The sequence below is a fragment of the Drosophila hydei genome, unplaced genomic scaffold (assembly GCF_003285905.1).
Source record: "Drosophila hydei strain 15085-1641.00,03,60 unplaced genomic scaffold, DhydRS2 tig00008122-arrow-pilon, whole genome shotgun sequence".
NCBI classification, from domain to species: domain Eukaryota; kingdom Metazoa; phylum Arthropoda; class Insecta; order Diptera; family Drosophilidae; genus Drosophila; species Drosophila hydei.
Window position 1 is genome coordinate 4326196 of NW_022045833.1, and position 24308 is coordinate 4350503.

Sequence of the window (24308 nt, forward strand, 5' to 3'; positions counted from 1 at the left end):
TTCTCATGCTTAGCAGCTTGTTGCTTTAACGAATTCGTCACTATAATAATGCAATTCGCTTCTTCAGAATTATTTATAATAACTTTCCTTAAGGTCTGCATGTATACGTGTCTCTGTGTTACATCTAATGTTTTTTAATAAATCTGTATTTTCTGTATCGTAACATGACATTTTGTTATATATGTATATATATTTAGCTAAAATACAACGTGGGTAACGTGCATGTAACATTTAAACAACATAATTTTCTCATTTTATTCATACAATTATATTAGAAATAGGATTTTTGTTTCATGTTTATGACTTTTGTACTTAGTTTCTAACAAAAATTTTATAAAACATGCTTTTCTCTTTATTTATGTATGTGTATGTGTACCTATATATATGTGTATGTATGTGTGTGTATGTGTGTGTATGCATGTGTGTTTGGGTTCTGTTTATATATATGTATATATATATGCTGATCGATCCGTCGTCGACTACAATAGATATTTACATTTTGTTTATGTTTCCGATTCACTATATATATACACATATATAAATATATATTTTTGCGATTTACAATTGGTACTTGAGCCTTGATTTGTGTTTACGTTTGATTTCATTTGATATTTGTTGCTTTTGTTTGTTATTTGAGGCGGGGAAATTGGAGATTAGATGCAAAATGGCCACGAGTTAGGTTCAAAACATTTGAGCTCAATTTTAAGATTAGAAACAGTCTCTACTACATTGTATACAACATATTAAATGAACGGCAATTATAAACTAAACAATTGAATATGAGGTCTTAATATCCGAAATATAGTCGTACAAAAAAATTCAAATATTCGAATACAAGAAAAAGAAAGTAAATCCATCAATCTTATTTTTGGTTTTTGTTTAAATAGAAAGCAAATAATAATTGATTACTTGAGTGCAGGATGAGACGTATAGAGAAAAGAATTGGGCAGCTTTTTAAAACGTTAGAAACTAAATCTCGTTGCAGACTTTCAATTTTAAAACAATTATTTTACAAAAATCGTACTCGTGCTTATTTTTTGTAATCACTCCATGCATTTGTAGTTCCTGGTGCTGCGACGACGACAACGCTGCTTTTGCTGTTGAGCTCTTTTGCAGCGTGCTCGTCGTTCTCATTTCTGTGCGGACAGATAATTCATATATTGTGTTGTCTGTTGTGCATTGCGCACCAGCTCACTCTCATCCTTGCTAGCATCTCCATGCCAGTTGTCGGCATTCGAATGAGACTGCTGTGGTTTTTGTTGTTGTTGTGGATTTGGCTCCTGCGATTGGTGTATGTTGGGTTGTGAGCGACGTGTAAAGTTGCGATGGCGCTGCGGTTGATGTTGATGCTGATTTTGATGCTGATGTGAGCGCGTTTGTTGTTGGCGTCGATCAAAAGTGCTGGATGCCTCGCTGGCTAAGCTGCTCTGACTGCTGTAACGCGGAAAGTTGCGTGGTGCACCGCTTGCGCCACGAGTGGGACTCTGGTTGTAACGATAGTTCGAGTTGGGCTTCCTTCCACCATCATCCATTTGAGATTTGGGCGGACGCGGCAGCGTACGAGCACGAGAGGAGCTGCGACTATGCGACTCTGGTCCATTCGAATTGTAAGCACAATTTTCATCCTGATATGCATTGTTAATAGCTGTATTTGAACGACGCCAAGTTTCACTGTGTATCTTGTGTTGGTGTTGCTGCTGTTGTTGATGTTGTTGCTGCTGTTGATGTTGCTGCTGCTTTTGGAAACGCGGCGGCTTGTCGTACGTGCTGCGATTGTGACTGTTGTATCGACCGCCACGTTTGTAGCTATTTCCACGTTCATAATTACTTATATAGGAACGTTCGCTGCGATCATCGCGCTGATCCCAATTAGAGTTCACAATATTGTTGTAATTGCTGTCTCCGCCCAAATTGCGTTCGTAGCGCTCCTCTGAATGCTTTCTGCGGTCATCTATGCTGTACAAGCGCAAATTTCCACCGCGACCCTCGCTACGCACACTTTGATGATCGTCATCGCAGCTGACGCTATAGCGACGCTGTTGATCGTGACGGGAACGTCCATTCGACTGTTCACCATCATTGCCCCGATTAAAACGTGTCATGCGCCAGCTTGGTAGCGGCTTTGACTCATCGCGATCCTCGCTGCTGGCCATGGATGCATACTGATCGGAGTTGACATTGCTGGAAGCAAGTGAAAAGTGAAAAATTAAAAATTAGAGCCCTAGGATTACTCAGATTACTTACTCTGCGAGCGGCACCTGCGCGTGAGCCTGTTTTAACGGGCGCGGCACATGGCGCGGCTGATAACCACGTCGGGTTTGGCGACTGGAACTGGAGGAGTCGAGGCTTTGATAGGTATTGCCAGCGTTATCGTTTAACTGTTGCTGGTCATCGCAATTAGCCGGTGTCTCTCCGTAAACTATATCGCACAATGAGTCTTCACAGACCTGTTCGCTCCATTTCTTGGGCGCCTCCTGGGCCGAGGTGTTAGCACTGCTGCCAGTCTCCTCGTCACTGTAACAGGTAGCCGCACTTTGTCCACTGTATGAGTCTGTTGTTTGTGGCTGCATTTCGTCACCATTGTTGTTGCTATTGCTGCTGTTATTGTTATCGTTGTTATTATTGTTATTGAAGCCATCATCCTCGTCCTCATCGATGCTTAAATAGTTTGTGTACATGGCCTCCAGCTCGTGACCAACATTCTTAAAATGGCTATAAAACAAGTCAAGCACCATTAGCAACATCGCCTTTACTTTATCCGTGAGCGCTGGCTGCATGATCAGATGTCGCCTGACATGGTAGAGTAACTGATCGATTTCCGCCTTGTGCCGCGTACGCATTATTTCGCCATTTAGTGTAATCTGTGAAAGCACTAAACGCGCTAGGCGCGTACTCATTACTACGGAAACATCGTTGATTTCCCGCGTTAGCAAAGTGAGCAGCGAATCGCCCAGAATGGTGATTGGTGCATGGTTCGCAAGGCGCACTCTATTGTAGTACTCGCCAAGCAGCGTAATCGAGTTGTACAATCTATTCTTATCGTGCTGTCGATATGCATCAGCGTTAATGTAATTCGTCTCCAGGATCTTAAGCATGGCGCTGCGAACTTTTGTCTCATTCATAGCCAGGGCGTCGAAGTTGCGCGAGGAGAATAATAGAGCAAACTTCAGTGCTGTCTCAGCGTCGGTTAGGGCTTTGTTGTTCATATAGTCCATTGATTCACTGCAATGGCATTTAAAAATATTGTTTATTTTTTCACAATGAACTAGGTGAACTTGGTCATTCAATTGGGAACCGGTTATCTGTATGCTGCAGCCCTGATTATGATAAAGAGGGGGGCTTTAGTGGATAACAATTGAGTATTGACATTGTGCAAAAACAAAAGCTAAACTGATTCAATATTAAAGTTCTACATTCTGTTACTAACTGAAAATGCACTAATTACTACTTTGGAATAGGGAAATACATAAGCTTTATAAGCCTATTATAGTCTTGTGTTCCTCCAATAATTTGTTTGTTTAAGTATTAAAGGGTATTTAGTCTTCGATAACATTCGTCTTTATCCAATTGGCGGGAAACTCACTTATTTTTCTTATTTCAACTCTCTCGGTTTCTCTCTCTTTCTGGTTCTCAAAAATCTCTTAGTTCTAAAATTTTAACCGAATTGCGACATCGCTTACAGATAGTTGTAAATATTAATACTAGTTCTGACGTAGACACCTAACACACATACATATGTATGTTCACATATCATACATACACGGAAATAAATGTACGTAGACACAATAAATAAAATTATACATACTTATACATATATACTTATGTATTAATCATCAATGGACGACGATGCAAATACATACACACAAGACTATGCAAATATACATACCATAGCATCGACTCGTCTCGTACAATGTTGCAGAAATCAGCTTCGATGGCTTTAATTTTGTTATTGAGGACAATGCCGTCGTCCTGCAGGTTAAGGCCACGCATCATTGTTATAATGTGATCGTACATACAACCACCTGTTGGTATCATATAGCTAGACGGAGCGCCCGTATTGAGCATGTTACAAACTTCGCGAAGCGTTTGCACCTCGCTGCCACCGCCGCCGTTGCTGCCACTGCTGTTGCCGCTGTCAGCACTAACACTGTTGTAATTGTTGTAAGTGTAGGCGGTGCTATTGCTGTTACTGTTATGATTGCCAGTAATCATATTTGTATTAGCCATTTCGATATGTCCACTGGCGCAAACGATGTTGTTTTTATTACTGTTCTGCTTCTTGATATTCCTCCTGATATTGTTGTTGAGCTTTGCGTTTTCCACTGGTTCTTGTTCTGTCAGCACCAAGCGAGCCAACTTCTATGTATTTGTGAGTGCTGGCCCACCAACAACAATAAACACTTGGAACTTATTATTTTGCGCAAATAAGCGTTGACAAAGGTGTCCAAATGCGCATAAAATTTCACCTTTCATTCACTTTGCGCACCAGCATGGAACTTACCCAAGTACCTGTGTTGTTAAGTGGTTAACGTGCAAACTAAATTAAATGCACAAAATAATTAATTTCTATTTTATTTTACTTATTTTTCTACTGAATTAATTTACAGCGAATGCGTTTGGTTCACAGGCAACATTTGCGTGAACCATGAACCAGTTAACGAATCAAAAAGCGTGAATAACAAACCTGTTAACAGACTGTTATCGTACAACGTATTTACAGATAGGCACGCAATGTTATTTGCCGTTACGTTTAAAAGTAATTGTGGTTAAACGAAGAAAAGCCACCTAATTCAAATTCAAATTTTATGCTAATTTACGGAGGAAAGCGTGAGTTGATATTTTATTCAGACAAAACTAGATAGACATATGTTAAATTTGTACTTGATTTTGACATTTTTAACAATGTATTCTAGTCAAAATAAGTATTTTTTATTTATTTGAAAGTCATGTAAATAGGTTCATAAGTATATTCAAAGTTTTTGCCATCCATGAATTGCACTAAAGAATGCTGACCGACTTTGGAAAATATCCATGGTTGTTTCTATAAGAAATAAACAATTTATATTAAAACTACTTCAACAATACGAAAGTACTTACTGTAAATACACATGTATTTTGAAACACATTGACCTGCAAAAGTTTGTCACGCTTCTCAACTATTTTAGCTACGACAAATTCGTAGTTATCAAAAGTAAAAACACATTGCTCAAAGCTAACAATCTCCACGTTTGCAATGTTGTGCATAAGATTGTTTAAATGTTTCTTTTCCTGAATACAACAGCTTTTAAAAAACAATTGTTGTATGTATTGAAAATTATTGGGCGAAAAGTAACCCATGTCTTCTAATAGATAGTTATCTGTGACAATTTTAAGTGCATCCACACGTAGCCTCGATCCAATTACCGTGCACAACGTGTCAGTGGTGTTGCATGTCTCCAATATTTTGAAATGATGTTTTTGAGTTAGGCAACCCAACTTGCGGCACAGTAAAGGAAGTGTGCCCATAAATCCAGGACCACAAACGGTCAGTTCGCTAAGACAATTAAGTCTTTCCAGATGGTCCTCAAACCAGGGCAGCTCGTCAAGTTCTAGTTTAATGGACTCTAGATTATCCAACGAGTCTGCAGGCAGACATATAGGACTTTTTTCAATAGTTTTACGATCAAACAGGCATAGTTTGATTTCTTTTAGTTTACGTTCTTTCATAACGTTTGCTAGATTTTCAACACTAAAGTGTTTGCAGTATGTCAATGTTAGACGCTCCAATAGTGGGAAATCGGTGAAATATCTGCCCGAAAAGTTGCCTTGAGGACTAAATGTTTTCAAATTTGGAAAAGTTGCGATCAATTTTGGTATATCCGAATCGGATAGCAATTTACTCGGCACTGTCGCAAACCGAAAATCATAAACTTTTGGAAAAATGAAGCCAATGAGGACCCCATATTGCTCCGCGGACATCATTCTCAAGTGCATAACTTGCACAGTTTTGCAAATGCTTCGAAAGAAATATCGCAAGTGGTCGATTGAAAACTTTGCCTCGTATAAGGACATCCGTACAGTTTTGTACCGAGAGCTCCAGACAATCGACATCAAATTGTAGAAGCGTGGATGCAATGTTAGCATAACTTGTTGCGATTTAAGATCCAAATAGCCCAGTATGCGAATGAGAGCATCATCATTTAGAGTATCCATTTTGTACTAAAACAAGAGAGAAATAGAAAAAAGTTAAAACCGAAAATGTTCTAATTTTGTTTTAAAACTTTGAGCAGTTGCACTTTTTCCAATTTTCCTTCAGCAGCCGTTAAATGACAGACGACTCGTTTTTGCGTTCGCAGCCAACTTCACGTGACTGATGCTCGCAAGAGCCGTGTTGAATGCGATAAAAAAAAAACAGCTGATTAAATGACGGTCTGGCAACGTGCACGGTTTTTCAGGTAATCGCGACACAATTATTTTATAAACATGCAAAAATATGATAAAATGGAAAAGATTGGTGAGGGCACTTACGGCACGGTGTTTAAGGGACGCAATCGAGATACTATGGAAATTGTGGCACTAAAAAGAGTACGCTTAGATGAAGACGACGAGGGTGTGCCTAGTTCCGCGCTGAGAGAAATATGCTTACTAAAGGTTTGTTTTGCAACTACTAGCAAAAGAGAGGTCTGCTCTATACTTTAGCCACACATTCACGTCACGTCACTCTATTATTTAGGAACTAAAACACAAAAATATTGTTCGGCTCTGTGATGTGTTGCACTCCGATAAAAAATTGACATTGGTATTTGAGCACTGCGATCAGGATCTGAAAAAATACTTTGACAGCTTGAATGGAGAAATCGATATGGCCGTTTGCCGAAGCTTTATGCTGCAACTGTTGCGCGGCTTAGCCTTCTGTCACAGGTGGGTGCTTTGCAGATGTATGTTAATTTTCAATTCTCATTTGATGCAATATTACTATTTTAGTCATAATGTGCTACATCGAGATTTGAAACCACAAAATTTGCTCATCAACAAGAATGGAGAATTGAAGTTGGCTGACTTTGGTTTGGCTCGTGCATTTGGTATACCCGTCAAATGCTACTCTGCGGAAGTGGTAACGCTTTGGTATCGGCCACCAGATGTGCTGTTCGGTGCCAAGCTCTATACGACAAGCATTGATATGTGGTCAGCGGGTTGTATATTAGCTGAATTAGCTGATGCAGGACGTCCGCTATTTCCTGGTTCTGATGTACTTGATCAATTGCTAAAAATATTCCGAGTGCTTGGCACACCAACTGAGGAATCTTGGCCTGGTGTCTCGCATCTTTCCGATTACGTTGCGCTTCCATGTAAGTCGAGCAATGCTTTAAAAAATAGAGCACTCATACTAGATAAACAATTACGATTTTGTGTTGTAGCTTTTCCACCAATTACGTCGTGGAGCCAACTGGTACCAAGACTGAATACTAAGGGCCGTGATTTACTTCAAAAACTCTTAGTTTGCCGTCCGAATCAAAGAATTAGTGCGGAAGCTGCAATGCAGCATCCGTTTTTCACAGACAGCTCCTCGTCGGGTCATTAACGTGGCAATCAAAGTTCACTTGTAGTTCTTACGACTGTTTCAATAATATAAATATAATATAATATATAAATTGTATGTATATTTTAGGAACGTATTTTTAGTTATACACATTGTTTTTATCCTCAATTCATTGCAGTTCTATTAACATAGTTTTTACCAAATGCCATCAGTTGTAATATTTTAAATATACATTAAGTAAATGTAAGAACCAAAAAATTGCAACTGTACCTAGTTCACTTAATATTTATAGAATAAATCTTCATAATATACATGCCGAAATTATAAACAAATCACATGTGTACAAAAACCCACATAGCATCGCTTAAGGGTTAAATCTAATGCGCACTGCGCACTCGCGCTCCATTTATTTTTTTTTTTTGCTTAGTTGCTTTTTGTGTTCTTGACGGACCGGTCGTCTTTCGCATTCGTATATGTATCTAAAGTGAAAACCCCGTTGCTATATTTACATATATATCATAAGGCCTTATTTTGATTACGATATTCAGAATATTTCATTATTTGCGGTACTTTTTTATGCGAGCTTTATATTATAAGTACCCAAAGGCAATTACCGACCAGCAAAAGCAGCACCAATAGCAATTCTTAAACGATATCGAATATTTAAGTAATTTTAGTTTATAAATATGACTTGGGGCTTTGTTACTTGTGGCCCGAATGAGGCGTTAGTTGTGTCAGGTAAATATTTTGCCAAACTAAAGATAACAAATTGTTTAACTGTGTAAATAAAATGGGCACGGGGTAGCACCCACAAATGACGTCACTGCTTATCGATTTTTATGTACAAGCAAATTGTGACAGACCGAAGCCGTGCGTGCGCACCCTAACGAACGCCGTCACATGCATATGCGTATGCATGCATGTGTGTGCTCGCGCGGCCGCCTGCCTATCTGTGTGTGTTTACCGGTGTATTTGTTTTGTTTTGATCGGATTGTAAACATTAAAATATATACATATTTCTTGGATTTTTAATTCCTTTTTTGCTAGGATGTTGCTATATGAAGCCTTTGTTGGTACCTGGTGGTCGCGCCTTTGTCTGGCCATCGATTCAACAAGTACAACGGTAATTAATTTGACCTTCAAACACGATGTCACGAAATAATGGTCTTTGATTGTTTTTCTAGCATTTCGTTGAACACGATGACACTGCAGGTGGAAAGCCCATGCGTATACACCAGCCAAGGTGTGCCCATCTCTGTGACTGGCATTGCCCAGGTGAAGGTGCAAGGTCAAAATGAGGATATGCTGTTGACCGCCTGCGAGCAGTTTCTAGGCAAATCCGAGGCCGAAATTAATCATATTGCTCTGGTCACACTGGAGGGACATCAACGGGCGATTATGGGGTCAATGACCGTGGAGGAGATTTATAAGGATCGCAAGAAGTTTAGCAAGCAGGTGTTTGAGGTAGCTTCGAGTGATCTGGCAAATATGGGCATTACAGTAGTCTCCTACACCATTAAGGATTTACGTGACGAAGAGGTGAGTTTCTTCAAAGATTTGGTTGACGATTATATTAGATTTTGCTCTCTGGGAATGCAGTTGATATAATATAATTGTGGGACGCGTCTTTCGTTTCCCATTTTGAGTAACCGAAATATATTCATTATTTTTGCATGCGTGTACATATCGACTCATGGTTTAACTAACCAGGGCGACTCCAAGGTGCGTATAGAGTTGTTCCTTAATGTGGAGTCCTTTTAACCGCACATTGACAACTATTTGTAATAAGAATCACTTAATTTTCATTGCAGGGTTATCTGAAATCCTTGGGAATGGCTCGCACAGCAGAGGTGAAGCGCGACGCTCGCATAGGCGAGGCAGAGGCACGTGCTGAGGCCCATATCAAGGAGGCAATTGCTGAGGAACAGCGCATGGCTGCTCGTTTCCTTAACGACACTGACATTGCCAAAGCACAACGCGACTTTGAACTGAAGCGTGCTGCCTACGATCTGGAAGTGCAGACAAAGAAGGCCGAAGCTGATATGGCCTATGAGCTGCAAGCGGCTAAGACCAAACAACGCATCAAGGAGGAACAGATGCAAGTGAAAGTCATCGAGCGCACACAAGAGATCGCAGTGCAGGAGCAGGAGATTATGCGACGTGAGAAAGAGCTGGATGCAACTGTTCGCTGTCCGGCTGAGGCTGAGAAATATCGCCTTGAAAAATTAGCCGAGGCCAACAAGCTGCGCGTCGTAATGGAGGCAGAAGCTGAGGCTGAATCGGTAAATTAGCTGTATAGCCGAATATCTTAAAAAATTATTAAAAAACTGTTTTTGCTTTTATAGATTAAGATACGCGGCGAAGCTGAAGCATTTGCTATTGCAGCTAAGGCCAAGGCAGAAGCTGAGCAGATGGCACAGAAGGCGGATGCTTGGCGTGAATACCGGGAAGCTGCCATGGTGGAGATGCTGCTGGATACTCTGCCTAAAGTACGCTGTGATTTTAATACAGTTGTAAATGGGTTTTAAAATCTTTTTCTCTTTTGCTTTTAGGTGGCTGCCGAGGTAGCTGCGCCCTTGTCGCAGGCTAGAAAGATTACCATGATTTCAAGTGGCCAGGGCGATATTGGAGCCGCTAAGCTGACCGGTGAGGTGTTGCAGATTGTCAACAAGGTGCCGGAGTTGGTGAAGAGCATAACTGGCGTGGATATTGCCAGGGTACGTTCCAATTCAGAGTTTATCTAAGAGCAGAAACTACCATCAAAAATGCAGCAAACAAACACACAAAAAGTAAAACAAATGGCAATCAAAAGACTTGGTAGAGAAATGTAGCAACATTATGTGAAGTTCTATGATTACATATGTTTCTTCTGCATATATGTACATATATAAAAAACTCTAATTTTTTGCTTTCTGATTCGATTTCTACATATATGATTTGACTTTAATTTGATTTATCTCTTTTTACTCTTCGTTTCAGTCTGTGCATGCTGGCTAAATGTCCGATAACGAACTCTAATCTCCAATAATACCACACCAAAAAAAAAAAAAAAATACAAAGTAATATTTCGAAACCAATTGAAAAAATTATGCAAAACTAAACTAAAACGCATTTAATCGTTTCCGTTCTACAAATTTTTGTATGTAACAGTGTAATTTTGCACAAAATGTCAAATGGCAAGAGCATATTTTGTATTCAATATTAATATAAGAACTATAAATGTATATGTATTTATATATGTCTTTATACAAGTGTTCTACAGAACCGCGGAATAAACAAATTTCTTTAAATGAGATTCGAAAATAAAAAGTCAGTTTCCCATTTGAATACACTGCGCCAAAAAGCCGTTAAATTCGCTCACATTAAAGTGGCAACTTTATTGGTATCGATGGGCTGCATTCGTTGAAATATCGATATTTAATTTTTGTACAAAGTACCAACCCTAATTATCACACAACTCAGCACTTTTCATACACGAAGCTGCCAACTCGTTGGCACCAGTCAAGTTGGCAGCCCATGCGAACATTTAGCTAAATCATTTGTGATTTTTGTACAAAACTTGTGCTCGATTTTTAAAGGCATATAATAAAAGGTTAACGCGCCAATTTGTATATTTAAGTTCAAAAGTTTCATCACAAATCATATAATATGGCTGATTCCAAGGGGTAAGTGTATATGTAACAATAAACAGCGGCAAACGAAAGCCGACTCAACTTCAATTTCGCGCAGTCATTGGCCCTATGAGAAAAAAAAAACGCAAAGGCCACATAGGGAAATGAAGTGGAAACTAAAATGTAAAATTTGACTGTGATATGGTAATTCACTTAAGTTGAGGTTATATCTCGAATAGTTTTAAGTTATAATGCTTAATTTACACAATAGCTCATTGATTGCGAAATTAGGCCAAGACGCATAAATTCGCCATTTGTCGTTGTTGTTGTAGCCCTTTTCCGATTTCTTTGTTGAGGGATATTTGGGGAAATTCGTTGCTTTTTAAATGGTATCAAAGTGTGCCGTTCGATTTACAGTCTTAGTTTGTTGTTAACAACGACAACGTTGCAAGCTGTTTCCTGTATTTTGCTTGTTGTTGTTGTCTTTTTTTTTGAAAATCGAATTCGAAATCGAAAGAAGTAAGCGCGGATTACAGCAAAAAGAAGAAGAATGTCCAGCGGCAACGATGAAAATAAAGCTGCCAGCAGCTCGTTTGCAAACACCGGCGACAACAACAGCAACAAAAATAATATGAACAACAGCTATAATGTAGACAATAGCCAAAACATGGATGTTGATATAAGTGATATGGTGCGCAACTATCGTAGCGAACAGGATGATGAGCTAATAAAGAAAGATCCTTGCGATTTACCGAAGCCGCAGTTCTCCAGCGATAAACGGTGTGCATATAGGGAGGAGGTTTTTGTTGTTAATTTTCTCTTGAATTTGTTGTCGATTGCTTGATTTAATTCTTTACCTCATGCAGTGAAGACCTGGCCACCGCAATTTTGAAGCGCAAGGACCGTCCCAATCGTCTGATTGTCGAGGAGGCGCAAAATGATGACAATTCCGTCGTGTCGCTATCGCAGGTAAGGAAGTTAAATCAATCTTTTTAGGGCCACGTCAGCAAATTCATCGTTTTGCTAAACTGATCTGTTTGTATTTAGGAGAAAATGGATGAGCTGCAGCTCTTCCGTGGTGACACTGTCATTCTGAAGGGCAAACGTCGTAAAGAGACTGTGTGCATTGTCTTGTCGGATGATACCTGCCCGGATGAGAAGATACGCATGAATCGAGTTGTACGCAATAATCTGTGTGTACATCTGTCGGATGTGGTGTCTGTGCAATCCTGTCCGGATGTCAAGTATGGCAAACGCGTGCGCATTTTGCCCATCGATGATACTACTGAGGGTGTTACTGGAAATCTCTTTGAGATCTATTTGAAACCCTATTTCCTGGAGGCCTATCGTCCCATTCATATGGGCGACAATTTCATTGTACGCGCTGCGATGCGGCCTATCGAGTTCAAAGTGGTGCTCACCGACCCGGAACCTTATTGCATTGTGGCACCCGAAACGGTCATCTTCTGTGATGGTGAACCGATCAAGCGTGAGGTAAGCGCATCATCCGATAACAGCACAGTGGGCGACTATCTACTAGATTTTTCAAATTTGCCTTTTATTTTTTTTTTGTTTTTTTGTTTTTTAATTGATTGTGGCATTTTTCGTCCTTGTGCACTGTACTGCGTCTTAGTTTCTATGTATATTTCATATCTCAACACCTATAACTTTGCTTTAGGAGGAGGAGGAGTCTTTGAATGCTGTGGGCTATGATGATATTGGTGGCTGTCGCAAGCAACTTGCTCAGATTAAGGAGATGGTTGAGCTGCCGCTGCGGCATCCGTCGCTTTTCAAGGCAATTGGTGTAAAGCCACCACGTGGCATTCTTATGTACGGCCCACCTGGTACTGGTAAGACGCTAATTGCACGAGCAGTGGCTAATGAGACTGGCGCGTTCTTCTTTTTAATCAACGGACCGGAGATCATGTCTAAGCTGGCCGGTGAATCCGAATCGAATCTACGCAAGGCATTCGAGGAGGCCGAAAAGAATTCGCCAGCTATCATATTCATTGATGAAATCGACGCAATCGCGCCCAAGCGTGACAAGACCCACGGTGAGGTGGAGCGTCGCATTGTTTCCCAACTGCTGACGCTGATGGATGGCATGAAGAAGAGCTCCCATTTGATTGTCATGGCGGCCACCAATCGGCCCAATTCCATTGACCCAGCGCTTCGTCGCTTTGGTCGTTTTGATCGTGAGATCGATATTGGTATTCCCGATGCCACCGGCCGTCTTGAAGTGTTGCGGATACACACCAAGAATATGAAACTTCACGAGGATGTTGATCTCGAGCAGATTGCCGCTGAGACTCATGGTCATGTGGGCGCCGATTTGGCTTCGCTTTGCTCGGAGGCAGCTCTGCAACAAATCCGCGAAAAGATGGATCTAATTGATCTGGAGGATGACAAAATCGATGCCGAAGTACTAGCTTCGCTGGCTGTGACCATGGAGAACTTCCGCTATGCGATGACCAAGTCCAGTCCATCGGCGTTGCGTGAAACGGTTGTGGAGGTGCCCAACACCACCTGGACAGATATTGGCGGATTGGAGAATGTAAAGAAGGAGCTCCAGGAGCTCGTGCAGTATCCAGTCGAGCATCCTGACAAGTTCCTTAAGTTTGGCATGCAGCCCAGTCGTGGCGTTCTTTTCTACGGCCCACCTGGTTGTGGTAAGACGCTACTGGCCAAGGCCATTGCTAACGAGTGCCAGGCGAACTTTATTTCGGTGAAAGGACCCGAGTTGTTGACCATGTGGTTTGGTGAATCTGAGGCCAATGTACGCGACATTTTCGACAAGGCTCGTTCTGCTGCACCATGTGTGCTCTTCTTCGATGAGTTGGACTCGATTGCCAAGGCACGTGGTGGTAATGTCGGCGATGCTGGTGGTGCTGCAGATCGTGTGATCAATCAGATTCTAACTGAAATGGACGGTATGGGTGCCAAGAAGAATGTGTTTATTATTGGTGCCACCAATCGGCCAGACATTATCGATCCGGCTATCTTGCGTCCGGGTCGCTTGGATCAATTGATCTATATTCCATTGCCCGATGACAAGTCACGCGAAGCTATACTAAAGGCCAATTTGCGCAAATCGCCTTTGGCCAAGGAAGTGGATCTAACGTACATTGCCAAGGTAACGCAGGGCTTCTCGGGCGCTGACTTGACTGAGATCTGTCAGCGTGCCTGCAAGCTGGCCATTCGCCAGGCTATCGAGGCTGAAATACGCCGTGAAAAGGATCGCGCCGAGAACCAGAACTCCGCCATGGATGTAAGTCGAAGAGAAAAAATATTTGCGAATATTTGTATTTATATTGTAATTTAATAGATGGACGAGGATGATCCCGTGCCGGAGATAACACGCGCTCACTTTGAGGAGGCAATGAAGTTTGCTCGTCGCTCCGTTTCGGACAATGACATACGCAAATACGAGATGTTTGCTCAGACTTTACAACAGTCTCGCGGCTTTGGCCAGAACTTCAGGTAGCATTCCGCTAACTACTATGTATAATTGCTTGTTTAAAATCGCTTCCTTTTGGGTATTTGCAGATTCCCCGGTAATGCCGGCAACACCTCAGGGTCTGGCACCAATATGCCAGTTAACTCGCCGGGCGACAATGGCGATGATGATCTTTACAGTTAGATTATTAGTTTTAATCAAGACAAAAAGAAACACAATTTTTTAAATGAATTTTTCCTCCTATAAAAACAAAAGATCAACAAAAACGAAACTAAAAAAAACCAAGCAACAAAACAATTTTAAAACAACATTCAGCGCCTGGAGGCGAAAGAGAGGCCAGAAGCAGCAGCAGCAGCAGCAGTAGCAGTAACAATAACAAGAGCAGCACATGCATAGGACAACAACAACAACAACCACAGTAGCAGTACCAACTACAACTACAAAATCAGCGTATAAAGGATATAAACTAAAAAGTTTTGATACCATTTCTTTGGATCAGATTGAATTTTTTGTAATTGGCGCAAAACATATTAAAAGATTAGCCTCACTTATCATTCGTGCATTATCGGCGTTAGCTGAGCGACCGATGTCGAAGTTCTATATACATTATAATGATAATAAACAATACACATACACATACATATAATGATAAATACATACATATATTAAACATCGTAAAATTATAAGTGTATTTGGAGCTACGTTTTTAAGTGAATAAAAATTATAAAGTCGGAGCATTTACCATTTGAAAATTGCGCAGGCGGGGGCTTGCCAAGCATTTACAATTGAAGCTTGATTTCTAAGGGTGCGTGGTTTAGCTATAGTCTATAATGATGTATTAGTGCATACGTATTTTAAAATAATGGGTAGGAAAATTTAGAATATCGGCGCATGTTTGAGCTAGCTATCTTAGATTTATGCTTATGCAATTCTTGTCGAATCTGCTTTAGTATTAGAGGTTCTTTGATAGAGAAATGCTAGTACATATGACTAGCGAAATCGGATAGGAAATCCGTTTTCGACTGTCACTTACCGTTTGGCACAAGTGTTAGTACATGGCTCGTGTACTTACTACCTGTAAAGAGATATAGATTTTATGTTGAATCAGGAAGGAAATCGTTTCTCCGATATGATTCATATACAAAGAAAAAACAAGTGCATTTTGTGTTTTATCGCTTTTATTAAACTTGTATTCATTTCGTCATGTTTCGCCTCTGCACACGGTTGTTTTGTGGCACATAACGTGATATCTGAAGATTAGTTTCACAATCCTATAACTTAGTATGCTATATACGATATATCCATGCCAATTGTTGCTGCACTTAAATGACACACAAATTCAAATTTTGGCCTTTGGTTAAATTAAAAGCAAACAAATTGAAGTTTTTCTTTTGGTTATTCTCTCGAGTTTAGTTTTTTGTTTGCAGCTTCTGTGTGGCGTTGCTTCAAGTGATTAAATTTGTTCTTAATTATGAACGCCTATTGCAAAGTTCCAATCAAATTTTCATATGCATTTTTTCTTTGTTTTTTTAAATTTCTTTTTTTTGTTTCTTTTTTTTTTTGCAGTGTCTACACTTTAAATATGCTCATTAAATACATACATACATACATATTGTTTTTTTTGTTTTCCTTTTTTTTTGTTATACATACATAATTAAATACGCTTTATGCAATAATTACAACACAACAATTAAAATACAAATAGTTTTTAATTATTTATTTTTTTTATTTTATTTTGTTTTAGCGCTTTCTGTGAAAATTCTTTGAGCCTTGCTTAACTTTTTGTTGTGTGTGTGCGTGTGTGGCTGTGTGAGTGTGTGCGTGCGTGTTTGTGTGTATGAGTGTTGTGTTGTTTATATATGGAAGAAAATGTCCAGCACTTTCAGCTTTTCTTATATAATTAGTTTCGCTTTTATAATTTCTATTTTGTTTTCCTTTTGATATAATTAAATATGTTTTTGTTTTCAAGAATTTGTTGCTTTTAAAGTCTTGAACATAGACTAGACACCAATTATGTAGGATTAAACATATTTTTTTGTTGCTTTTCTTTTTCATTATTAATTTTTCTTTTTGTTTCTGTTTTATTTTTATGTCACGTTTAACAAGAATTTTATTTTGTTTAAGTTTATGATATTTGCCTTCATATATTTTTAGTTTCTTTAGATATTTATGGTTTTTTTTGTGAACACCTTGTCGACTGTTGGTATGCCAGTTAAATTGTTTATAATATGCTTTTACATAACTACAAAGTACGTAAGTAATTTGTTATTTGATTAACGGTCTAGGATTTGTTTTAGTTACGCATTTTGTAAACAATAAAGTAAACTTTATAAAGTACTGGAGTTTTGGGTATATATATATTAAGCTCATTCAGTATAAATATATATACATATATATATATATATATATATATATATATATATATATATATATATATATATGTACACATATGTATGTATGTGGTTAGAGTAGAGTTTGGAATAGGGTAGGTGTGTCTAGGGATAGATAAACGAAATGAAAAGAGGAAATAAAAATAAAAACTCTACTAAGTACACATCTAGGCCTTTGTTTTTATATTGCTTTGCTCTTGCGTTTTGCTTCGCTCTAACTACGATACTTTATCAGAAGTACACTCCTGTCTAGCCCAAAAACACGAAATCAAAAAACAAACATAAAACGATCTATTTATATAAATGTGCTGAGCAGATCTGCAAAATATGTACGTATGCTCCGCTAGATATACATATATCATATACTATATGTGTATATAGATGTATATATATCGAAATTTTTGTTTTCTTTCTAAGTTTTGATCCCATGCAACATAGATTGATTGTGCCTTTAGCCTTTTTGTAGAGCCAATTGAGAAATTGAGAAATAATTTTTAGAAAATTGGAAATTCTTTTTGCTTATACTGAGATCGTATTTTGTTTTGCTATTCCTTTTCAGAGCCTTCAATCCTTAGGTGGAAGACCAAAAACAAAGCTTGATTTCCTTAGTTAAAAATTTAGGGGATTACGTTCAATTTCATATATATTTATATATATATATATATATATATTTATATATTTATATATAATTTTTTAAACAATTTCAAACGTTTTTTTAATGCAAATTTATATATATATATATATATATATATATATATATATATATATTTATATAGACTAGTACAATGATTTTTTTGTTTTGCTTTATTTTATAAATAAATTAGATGTGTTTGGGGTTTTGTTACTTTATATATATATATTCATATATATATATATGTATATATATACGTTTTTAAATTTGTATTTTGTAGATATAAACTCTTTTGCTTGATGTGTTTCCTTTGATATATATATATGTAAGTTGCAAAGTTGTATGTTTTTCTATAAACTTATGTCAAAAAAAGGACTTTGCTTAGTTTTTTTGTTTTTGTTTTTGTTTTTCTTCTGCTATATATTGTGCTAAATTATGCGTAAATCAAGCGATAACAAATTAGTATTATAATAATAATAATAATAATAATAATAATAATAATAGTTTAAAATTAAGAAAAAACAAGACTATTAACTATGCTCTCTCAACACGTCCTTAATTTGAGCTAAGGACACACAAAGTAGGCAAAAATTTGTTTTCGATTTTAGTTTTTTTTATCCAATTAAATACATTAAATTACAATTGCTAATACATACAATAGTTGTGTGTGTGTGTGTGTGTGTGTGTGTGCTCAACTCATTATGATTATCATTATCATTAGCGTATTATCATTATCATTATCATTGTTTTTCGTATTTCATTAACCAGCCTCAGCTTAAAACATAATTAAATCAAGTTTCTCTTTTAACTTTTATATTTATATATAGGGTCCAATGTGTGTGTGTGTGTGTTTGGTTTGCGCTTGTATTGGTAGTTGGTTTTGTTATTGCTGTTGCTGTTGTGTGCATGCCTTCGTTTAGTTTTGTGCAGAGTCCTTTTCAGAAAACCCATTAGCCTAGTTGCTGCTGTTGTTATTGTTGCTGTTGTTGTTTTGTGGTTGTTGGTGTTGTTTCAGACTTTTTATCGTGTATCGGTGATATTATTTTTGCTGCCAAATATTTTGACCAGCTGCGATTCATAGTCATCAATGTTGCGCTTCATAATATCCATGCAGGGACCAAGCAGCCGCTCAAATGCTCTCACATCGAGAACTGTTTGAAGAAAGTTGAACATGAATAAGTAAATATTATTAATATATGCCAAATTATATGTTAGAATTACAGAAGAGGCACACATAAATAAAACATGCTTTCTTTTCGTTTTTTTTTTTTTGTATTATAAATTAATAAATTATATTAGTATACGAGACAGAAAATTATGCCGGCATGCCCAGAGATCAAAGACCGCAGTTGACCCACACGAATTCACACTGCCCTCTATATGTATATGCATACCCAACCACAGGCGCCTCAACTCGTAAATATTATATAGAGCTGCGCTTACCAATCACAATTGAAATCTTTTATTTATATATATATATATATATATTTATAAATATATGTATATATATATGTATGCGTGGATATATTTTTGCTTGTCTGTGTCAGCATCAGACTTTTTAGCTGTGGGGTAGGCAAACGTTGCGTATACTTGATGTTTCGTATGCCTTTTTCTTTCTATGTGTGTGTGCGCGTGCGTGTGTGTGTGTGTATGTGTGTGTGTGTCGATTTGTAAATGCAACAAATAAAAAAATAAGCTGCATATAAATTGAAATTTGCTCGGCAACTGTAAAATTTTTAATGACAATTCTTCCACTCGTCTCTTCATTCCTTTAGTTACACAGCAAATTTTTTTTTCAACTGACAAACATAAACATAATTATAATATTTGATAAAAAATAAAATCATAATAATCGAGCTTTCACAGATTTGTATTGCGACGTGCCATTTCGGTGAACATTTGCTCGTACATCAGGATATTGCGCTTGAGCACGTCGGTGAGGAAGCCCAGGATGCGCTCAAAGGCATCTGTGTCCAGGACTGGGACGGAGTTTGTTTATAATTAAAACTTATGCATAAACTACTATATATATATATATGTACAACAAGGGAGAAGAGGGGTGTGTTAAACAAGTGCAACACGTTTTCGTGTGTGTCCTAAGGGGATGCGATAAAAAGCACTTGCATCGAGTGTGGAGTGAGCCAAGTCTCTTCTATGTGATTCTCAGGTGTTTCAAATAAGTTTACCTTTGGCTACCTTTAGTATCTATTGCTTCAATGTCATGTTCTATCTCCCGTTTGGCTATATTTTTCTTTAATCTCGCCTTTCTGCCTTCTTTAACTCTCTCCTTTCGCTGCGACCTCTAACTCTCCCTCTTCAGTTCTATATATCTAGTTACTCTAATTCCTTCCTTATGTTCACTTTTCCGGCTCTCTTCTATACCTTCCTTCTAATTCTCTTTGTCTCCTTATCCCTCTTTAATACACACTTTCTCTCTCTGTTTCTCTAGGACTCGCACTCTCAAACTTTCTCGCATTTGACTACTTTCAACTTCGTTATCTAAAATATCGCCTTTCTATGCGATTTTCAAATATGCATTAGAGTCTTACAACTAGATTTAACAGTGATAATATACATGTATATAGGTATTATTAAGTGATTTAACAAAAGTGCGAGTGCTAAACAAGTGTGTGCACACACAGGTATTGCATGGCATGTTTTGGTATACATCACCCCGCTTCCCCTTGTGGTAGCAACTGGATAATAACTAATGCCCACTTAGATGGACTGCAGGCTGTCAAAGTAGGCGCGCAGATCGAGCTCCAGGTAGCGATAGTCGCATATGCCGCGCTGCAGTAGGTGGCTGCAGCGTCCCAGCAGTCGCTCAAAGCAAACAACATCCAAAACTACACACACAGAATTACACACACATTACGCACAACACAACAGAACGGAACACAAAACAACATAAAACACAACACAAGTGCAAAAATGAGCGCCAGGATAAGTGCATAAACAAATAAACAGAAAATAAAAACAAAATAAGAAGCATTAAAGTAGCTGGCTGGAAGCGAGGCGCTAAATGGGTTGCCCGATAAGCTATTGATGGACTTACATGCGAGCTTTACAACACCTCCCGTGGCGTAAACGGAAGCAGCCCTTGGCCGATGTGTAACCAGGGCCAGTTCACCAAAGTATTGACCCTTGCCCAGCTGGGATATCTCAATTTCGTCATTATCCTGATCCATGCGCACCGACACGGTGCCCTCCTCGATGAAGTACATGCCATCAGCGGCGTCACCTAAGCAATAAATCAATCAAAAAAATATTTATTCATCAGTAAATTATGAAGAATTTATTAAATTTATTTCAACAATTTATTAGCTATTATTACTTACCCTGCTTGATGATGCGCTCGCCATTCTCGTAGGTCTTAGTGACCAAAGCATCGGCCAGATTCATGCGCTCGTAGTTCTAAGGTGGCAAGAAGAAGGTAATTGTTCTTCATATTTCAATATATTTTTGATCTGTTCTCACCTGCAGCGCCTTTAACATGGGTACACTATTTAGCAGCTCCTCGTACATTTTTCGCTTCTTGAACGCCGACTTGAGCAATATGCGTCGGAATGTCTGACGATCCATGGCCCAGAGTAATCCAACGGTTTCCGCCTGTACCGTAGCCGCTCTAAACAAATTTATAATTAGAAAATTTTACTAATAATAACTAAGTTATTAACATAATATGTTAATTCACAGTAAATGGTTATGTTATTAACATGATTATGCAAATGAGCATATAGAATGTACGTTATTAAAATATATGTTAATTAACAGAGCACCATTATGTTACTAACACAGTTCTGTACATCGCTGTCACAAGCTTGAGGAGCAATTCTGCTTAAATACCAGGCGAGCAGAACTGAGTAGCTGATGCTAAAAGTCAAGACAAACTAAAATTAAATTAAATTATAAGTGTTGCATACGCGCAAGGGATGACTGCCGTGGCTCTTCTTCGGTATCTATTTTCTACCAGAAATTTCACTCAAATACCAGGCGAACAGAAGTGATCAGCAATGTGAAACATAATTACGCAGAGACTTGAATGTTTAGGTTTTCTAGGACTTTATGGTATGGCCAACAATTAGTCAACTAAGAACAGAAGCAGCTCATTAAGCCAGCGTAACGAGCGAGAGTACGGAACCAATCAATTACGAAAAAAAACTTTTTCCATTCTGAACGAACGAAATTTAAAAATATTATTACAAAATATTGCCGGGCAAACTAAACTTGAACTGTGATTTATATTTTCATCAGCTCGAAATATTTTTCGTTCAAAATTTTCCATTCAAGCTTAGTTAATCATCCATTCCAAGTGCCAAGTGTCAAATTGAGATGAAAATATTGAGAAATTAGCACATTTCATGCGTTGACGGCGGGTGTCAACAATTGGGATAGAGATAAATCAAGTCTACATTAGCAGATGGAAATAGAAGCATGTTTATCCAACAGATTCAAGCTACAAGATACAAGATACTTAATAATAGATATATGTTTACCTGGGCATATTGTAGAGCAGCGCTAATTCACCAAATAGTCCGGTGTGGGTATAGGTGCTAATGTGTTTATCATTTATATAGACCTTATAGATGCCACTGTGAAAGAGGGAGATAGATAATCGATAAGAGAAGGAAGTGAATTGCGTGAATATTATAAATGCAAATTAATTGCGCACACGCCGTCTGCGGCTCACAAATTAATGCTGCCTACTTACTGGAGCGTGGTCCAACACGACGTATACGCAATTTGCCGGCATTTTATTCCTTGTTGGCTATACTCACGATTCAATAACATAAAAATTATCGCCATCATCGCCCTGGCGTATGATGAAATCGCCTGGCTGCACCTTTCGCTCGAACATCGCATCCAGCACTTGATTCATCTGCAACAAGCGAAGAAAAATCGCCAAAAGGCATTATGTGGGTGCTTAGAGAAGGACAGGCAGAGAGAGAGAGACCAAGAGAGGGGGTTAGGGGTAGGGAATCACACACAATACACACTCTCTTACACCTACTCAGCGAAACCGCATACAGCGTGATTCGGTTTTGCGGTAGCAACTCTTTGGCTTTCATGTTCTGGTCGTGTTTTGTGTGTGTGGAATTTGCACCGAAAATATGCGAGAGATTTATGAGGCGTAGGAGGGTTGAGAGAGATTGAAAGGATGTGTAAGCACCTGTTCCTTCTCGAGCGAACGGAAGAGCAGCACATTCTTCACCGACTCGATGAGACGCGCCCGCTGTTCATCTGTCTTGGGGAATATGGCAGTTGCGCCCTCATCATCATCATCCGCCTCCGGATCGTAAGCCTCGGCGAACACTGATTTGCGACGTGTGCTTTGTACTGCTGGTGGTTCCGCTGCAACAAGAAATAAAAATAGCAGTTAACATAATTTCATAATTAAAATGGGTAATGCCCCTAATGCTTGTGTGAGTATGGTAACTTTGACAGAAATTGCGAAAAACTTCTGTGAAAATATATGAAATTTAGTTATATAAGAATTTCGAGCTTAACAAAGCTAAGACATATATTTTAGAAGCTTTTAAAATAAACATCGATCGATATTTACCGAAATCTAAAAATAATAGTTTGTCAAAGATATATTTTTACCTTTAAAAAAATATCTCAAGAAATGTTGAGTTACATTTAGTAAGTTACAGATGAATGGAACATCTGTGCAACTAATAGTAATGAAGTAGTTAGTTCCATTATAAATTGTGTAGTTCGTTGTTGTCACTTACAGTTTGAATAGAATTGTAATGGCTTAAATTATTTATTTAGCCAATTACATTAACATTAAAAAAGAGAACTACAAACTAACCTGAATTTCAAATAATTAACCATACACTTGGCTTAACTTTCTAATCATTTAACGCCCACTTTCAAACTGGGAATAGTCAAAGCGAAAACGTTTTCGTGGAATGGTGTTAAATTAATGAAAATTGTTTAGTTCACTTAGCTAGTCCGACCGGACTTTAGTTTCTACGTCTCTATTGAGGACAATGTCCTGTGTCCCACTTTGACTTTCATGTTTGTGCTCATTAACTAAAGTACACACAGGATGCTCCACTCAGCTGTGGGAGGAGAGGAGCTTCACATTTTGGCTTCACAGCGAGCATTAATTATATTAAATAGCTAATAGAGACACAGAGAGTGAGAGAGAGTGGGAGAAAGAGGGAGATAGTTAAGGTAGAGAGTGAGGGAAACGAAACAGACAACCCGCTGTTGCTGCCGGATGCGCTTCTGCTCATATCAACGTCATTGTCATCATCATCATCATCATCATTGGCATTGTCATTGCATCAGCTGGGGAATGTGTTGTCCATACAATGCATATAGAGTTTTGAGTCAGCACATTTTTTAGTTTCCATCTGTCTCAACAAATCGAATATTTTGTGGCACATGAGATGCAGTTGGAAATGTACACAGGAGAGGGGGCGGATGGTAGTGTGGCATCTAATTCGTCTGAGGCAGCCCACACATCAACTAATATACACAGCAGACTGCAAAGTGCAGCTGCAGATACAAAATGTATCTATGTATCTACGTTTCTTTGCAGCTGTGTATCTTTCTATCTGCTTGCACTATAATTGCGTCTAGTTAGCAGTTTTACAGCTTTGTATCTCTCGTCTCGTATATAGGCTACTCTCGCACTTCTTAAGCTTTTGATGATATATCAACAACAACCATTACAACAAAAACATGT

General features: G+C 38.5%; 6 protein-coding genes across 14 annotated transcripts in view; 3 read left to right on the forward strand and 3 right to left on the reverse strand.

The window, feature by feature from the left end:
- Positions 1–1040: 1040 nt before the first annotated feature.
- Positions 1041–4492, reverse strand: LOC111593970 (putative mediator of RNA polymerase II transcription subunit 26). Its single transcript, XM_023307061.2, has 4 exons — positions 4478–4492; positions 3887–4359; positions 2245–3222; positions 1041–2181 (listed from the first exon to the last, which is right to left on the reverse strand). The coding sequence occupies exons 1-4, from the start codon at positions 4490–4492 to the stop codon at positions 1131–1133; spliced, it is 2517 nt and encodes an 838-aa protein (XP_023162829.2). The 3' UTR covers positions 1041–1130.
- Positions 4493–4920: 428 nt separating this feature from the next.
- Positions 4921–6795, reverse strand: LOC111593936. Of its 2 annotated transcripts, none has more exons than XM_023307015.2 (3): positions 6508–6795; positions 5098–6198; positions 4921–5041 (listed from the first exon to the last, which is right to left on the reverse strand). In XM_023307015.2, the coding sequence occupies exons 2-3, from the start codon at positions 6190–6192 to the stop codon at positions 4934–4936; spliced, it is 1203 nt and encodes a 400-aa protein (XP_023162783.1). In that variant the 5' UTR covers positions 6193–6198; positions 6508–6795; the 3' UTR covers positions 4921–4933. The 2 variants fall into 2 exon arrangements, with proteins under 2 accessions (XP_023162783.1, XP_023162784.1); XM_023307016.2 differs by lacking the exon at positions 6508–6795 and adding an exon at positions 6276–6326.
- LOC111593937 (cyclin-dependent kinase 5 homolog) lies at positions 6358–7734 on the forward strand. 2 transcript variants are annotated; one of them, XM_023307019.2, is made up of 5 exons: positions 6358–6434; positions 6490–6630; positions 6713–6900; positions 6964–7328; positions 7398–7734. In XM_023307019.2, exons 2-5 carry the CDS (start codon positions 6541–6543, stop codon positions 7559–7561), a joined length of 807 nt encoding a protein of 268 aa, XP_023162787.1. In that variant the 5' UTR covers positions 6358–6434; positions 6490–6540; the 3' UTR covers positions 7562–7734. The 2 variants fall into 2 exon arrangements, with proteins under 2 accessions (XP_023162787.1, XP_023162785.1); XM_023307017.2 differs by lacking the exon at positions 6358–6434 and having other exon boundaries at positions 6441–6630; positions 7398–7732.
- A 200-nt stretch (positions 7735–7934) lies between these two features.
- Positions 7935–10574, forward strand: LOC111593934 (flotillin-1). Of its 2 annotated transcripts, XM_023307013.2 has the most exons (8): positions 7935–8257; positions 8567–8642; positions 8704–9058; positions 9230–9241; positions 9331–9801; positions 9865–10008; positions 10072–10236; positions 10499–10574. In XM_023307013.2, the coding sequence occupies exons 1-8, from the start codon at positions 8206–8208 to the stop codon at positions 10514–10516; spliced, it is 1293 nt and encodes a 430-aa protein (XP_023162781.1). In that variant the 5' UTR covers positions 7935–8205; the 3' UTR covers positions 10517–10574. The 2 variants fall into 2 exon arrangements, with proteins under 2 accessions (XP_023162781.1, XP_023162782.1); XM_023307014.2 differs by lacking the exon at positions 9230–9241.
- A 403-nt stretch (positions 10575–10977) lies between these two features.
- Positions 10978–14960, forward strand: LOC111593933 (transitional endoplasmic reticulum ATPase TER94). 2 transcript variants are annotated; one of them, XM_023307012.2, is made up of 6 exons: positions 10978–11184; positions 11997–12099; positions 12178–12624; positions 12809–14398; positions 14456–14610; positions 14677–14960. In XM_023307012.2, exons 1-6 carry the CDS (start codon positions 11168–11170, stop codon positions 14768–14770), a joined length of 2406 nt encoding a protein of 801 aa, XP_023162780.2. In that variant the 5' UTR covers positions 10978–11167; the 3' UTR covers positions 14771–14960. The 2 variants fall into 2 exon arrangements, with proteins under 2 accessions (XP_023162780.2, XP_023162779.2); XM_023307011.2 differs by lacking the exon at positions 10978–11184 and adding an exon at positions 11542–11910.
- Positions 14961–18597: 3637 nt separating this feature from the next.
- The window catches only part of LOC111593940 (cAMP-dependent protein kinase type II regulatory subunit), a 41158-nt gene continuing 35447 nt past the window's right edge, over positions 18598–24308 (reverse strand). For 4 of the 5 annotated variants that reach the window (XM_023307025.2, XM_023307027.2, XM_023307026.2 and 1 more), the window contains 7 exons: positions 22779–22960; positions 22387–22487; positions 22105–22200; positions 21086–21233; positions 20947–21022; positions 20664–20849; positions 18598–18759 (listed from right to left, as the gene is read on the reverse strand). In XM_023307025.2, coding sequence (XP_023162793.1) covers positions 18629–18759; positions 20664–20849; positions 20947–21022; positions 21086–21233; positions 22105–22200; positions 22387–22487; positions 22779–22960 — 920 coding nt within the window. In that variant the 3' untranslated portion in view covers positions 18598–18628. Of the gene's footprint in view, positions 18760–19311; positions 19588–20663; positions 20850–20946; positions 21023–21085; positions 21234–22104; positions 22201–22386; positions 22488–22778; positions 22961–24308 lie in introns of those variants that run through there. The other variant, XM_023307028.2, reaches the window with a different exon arrangement.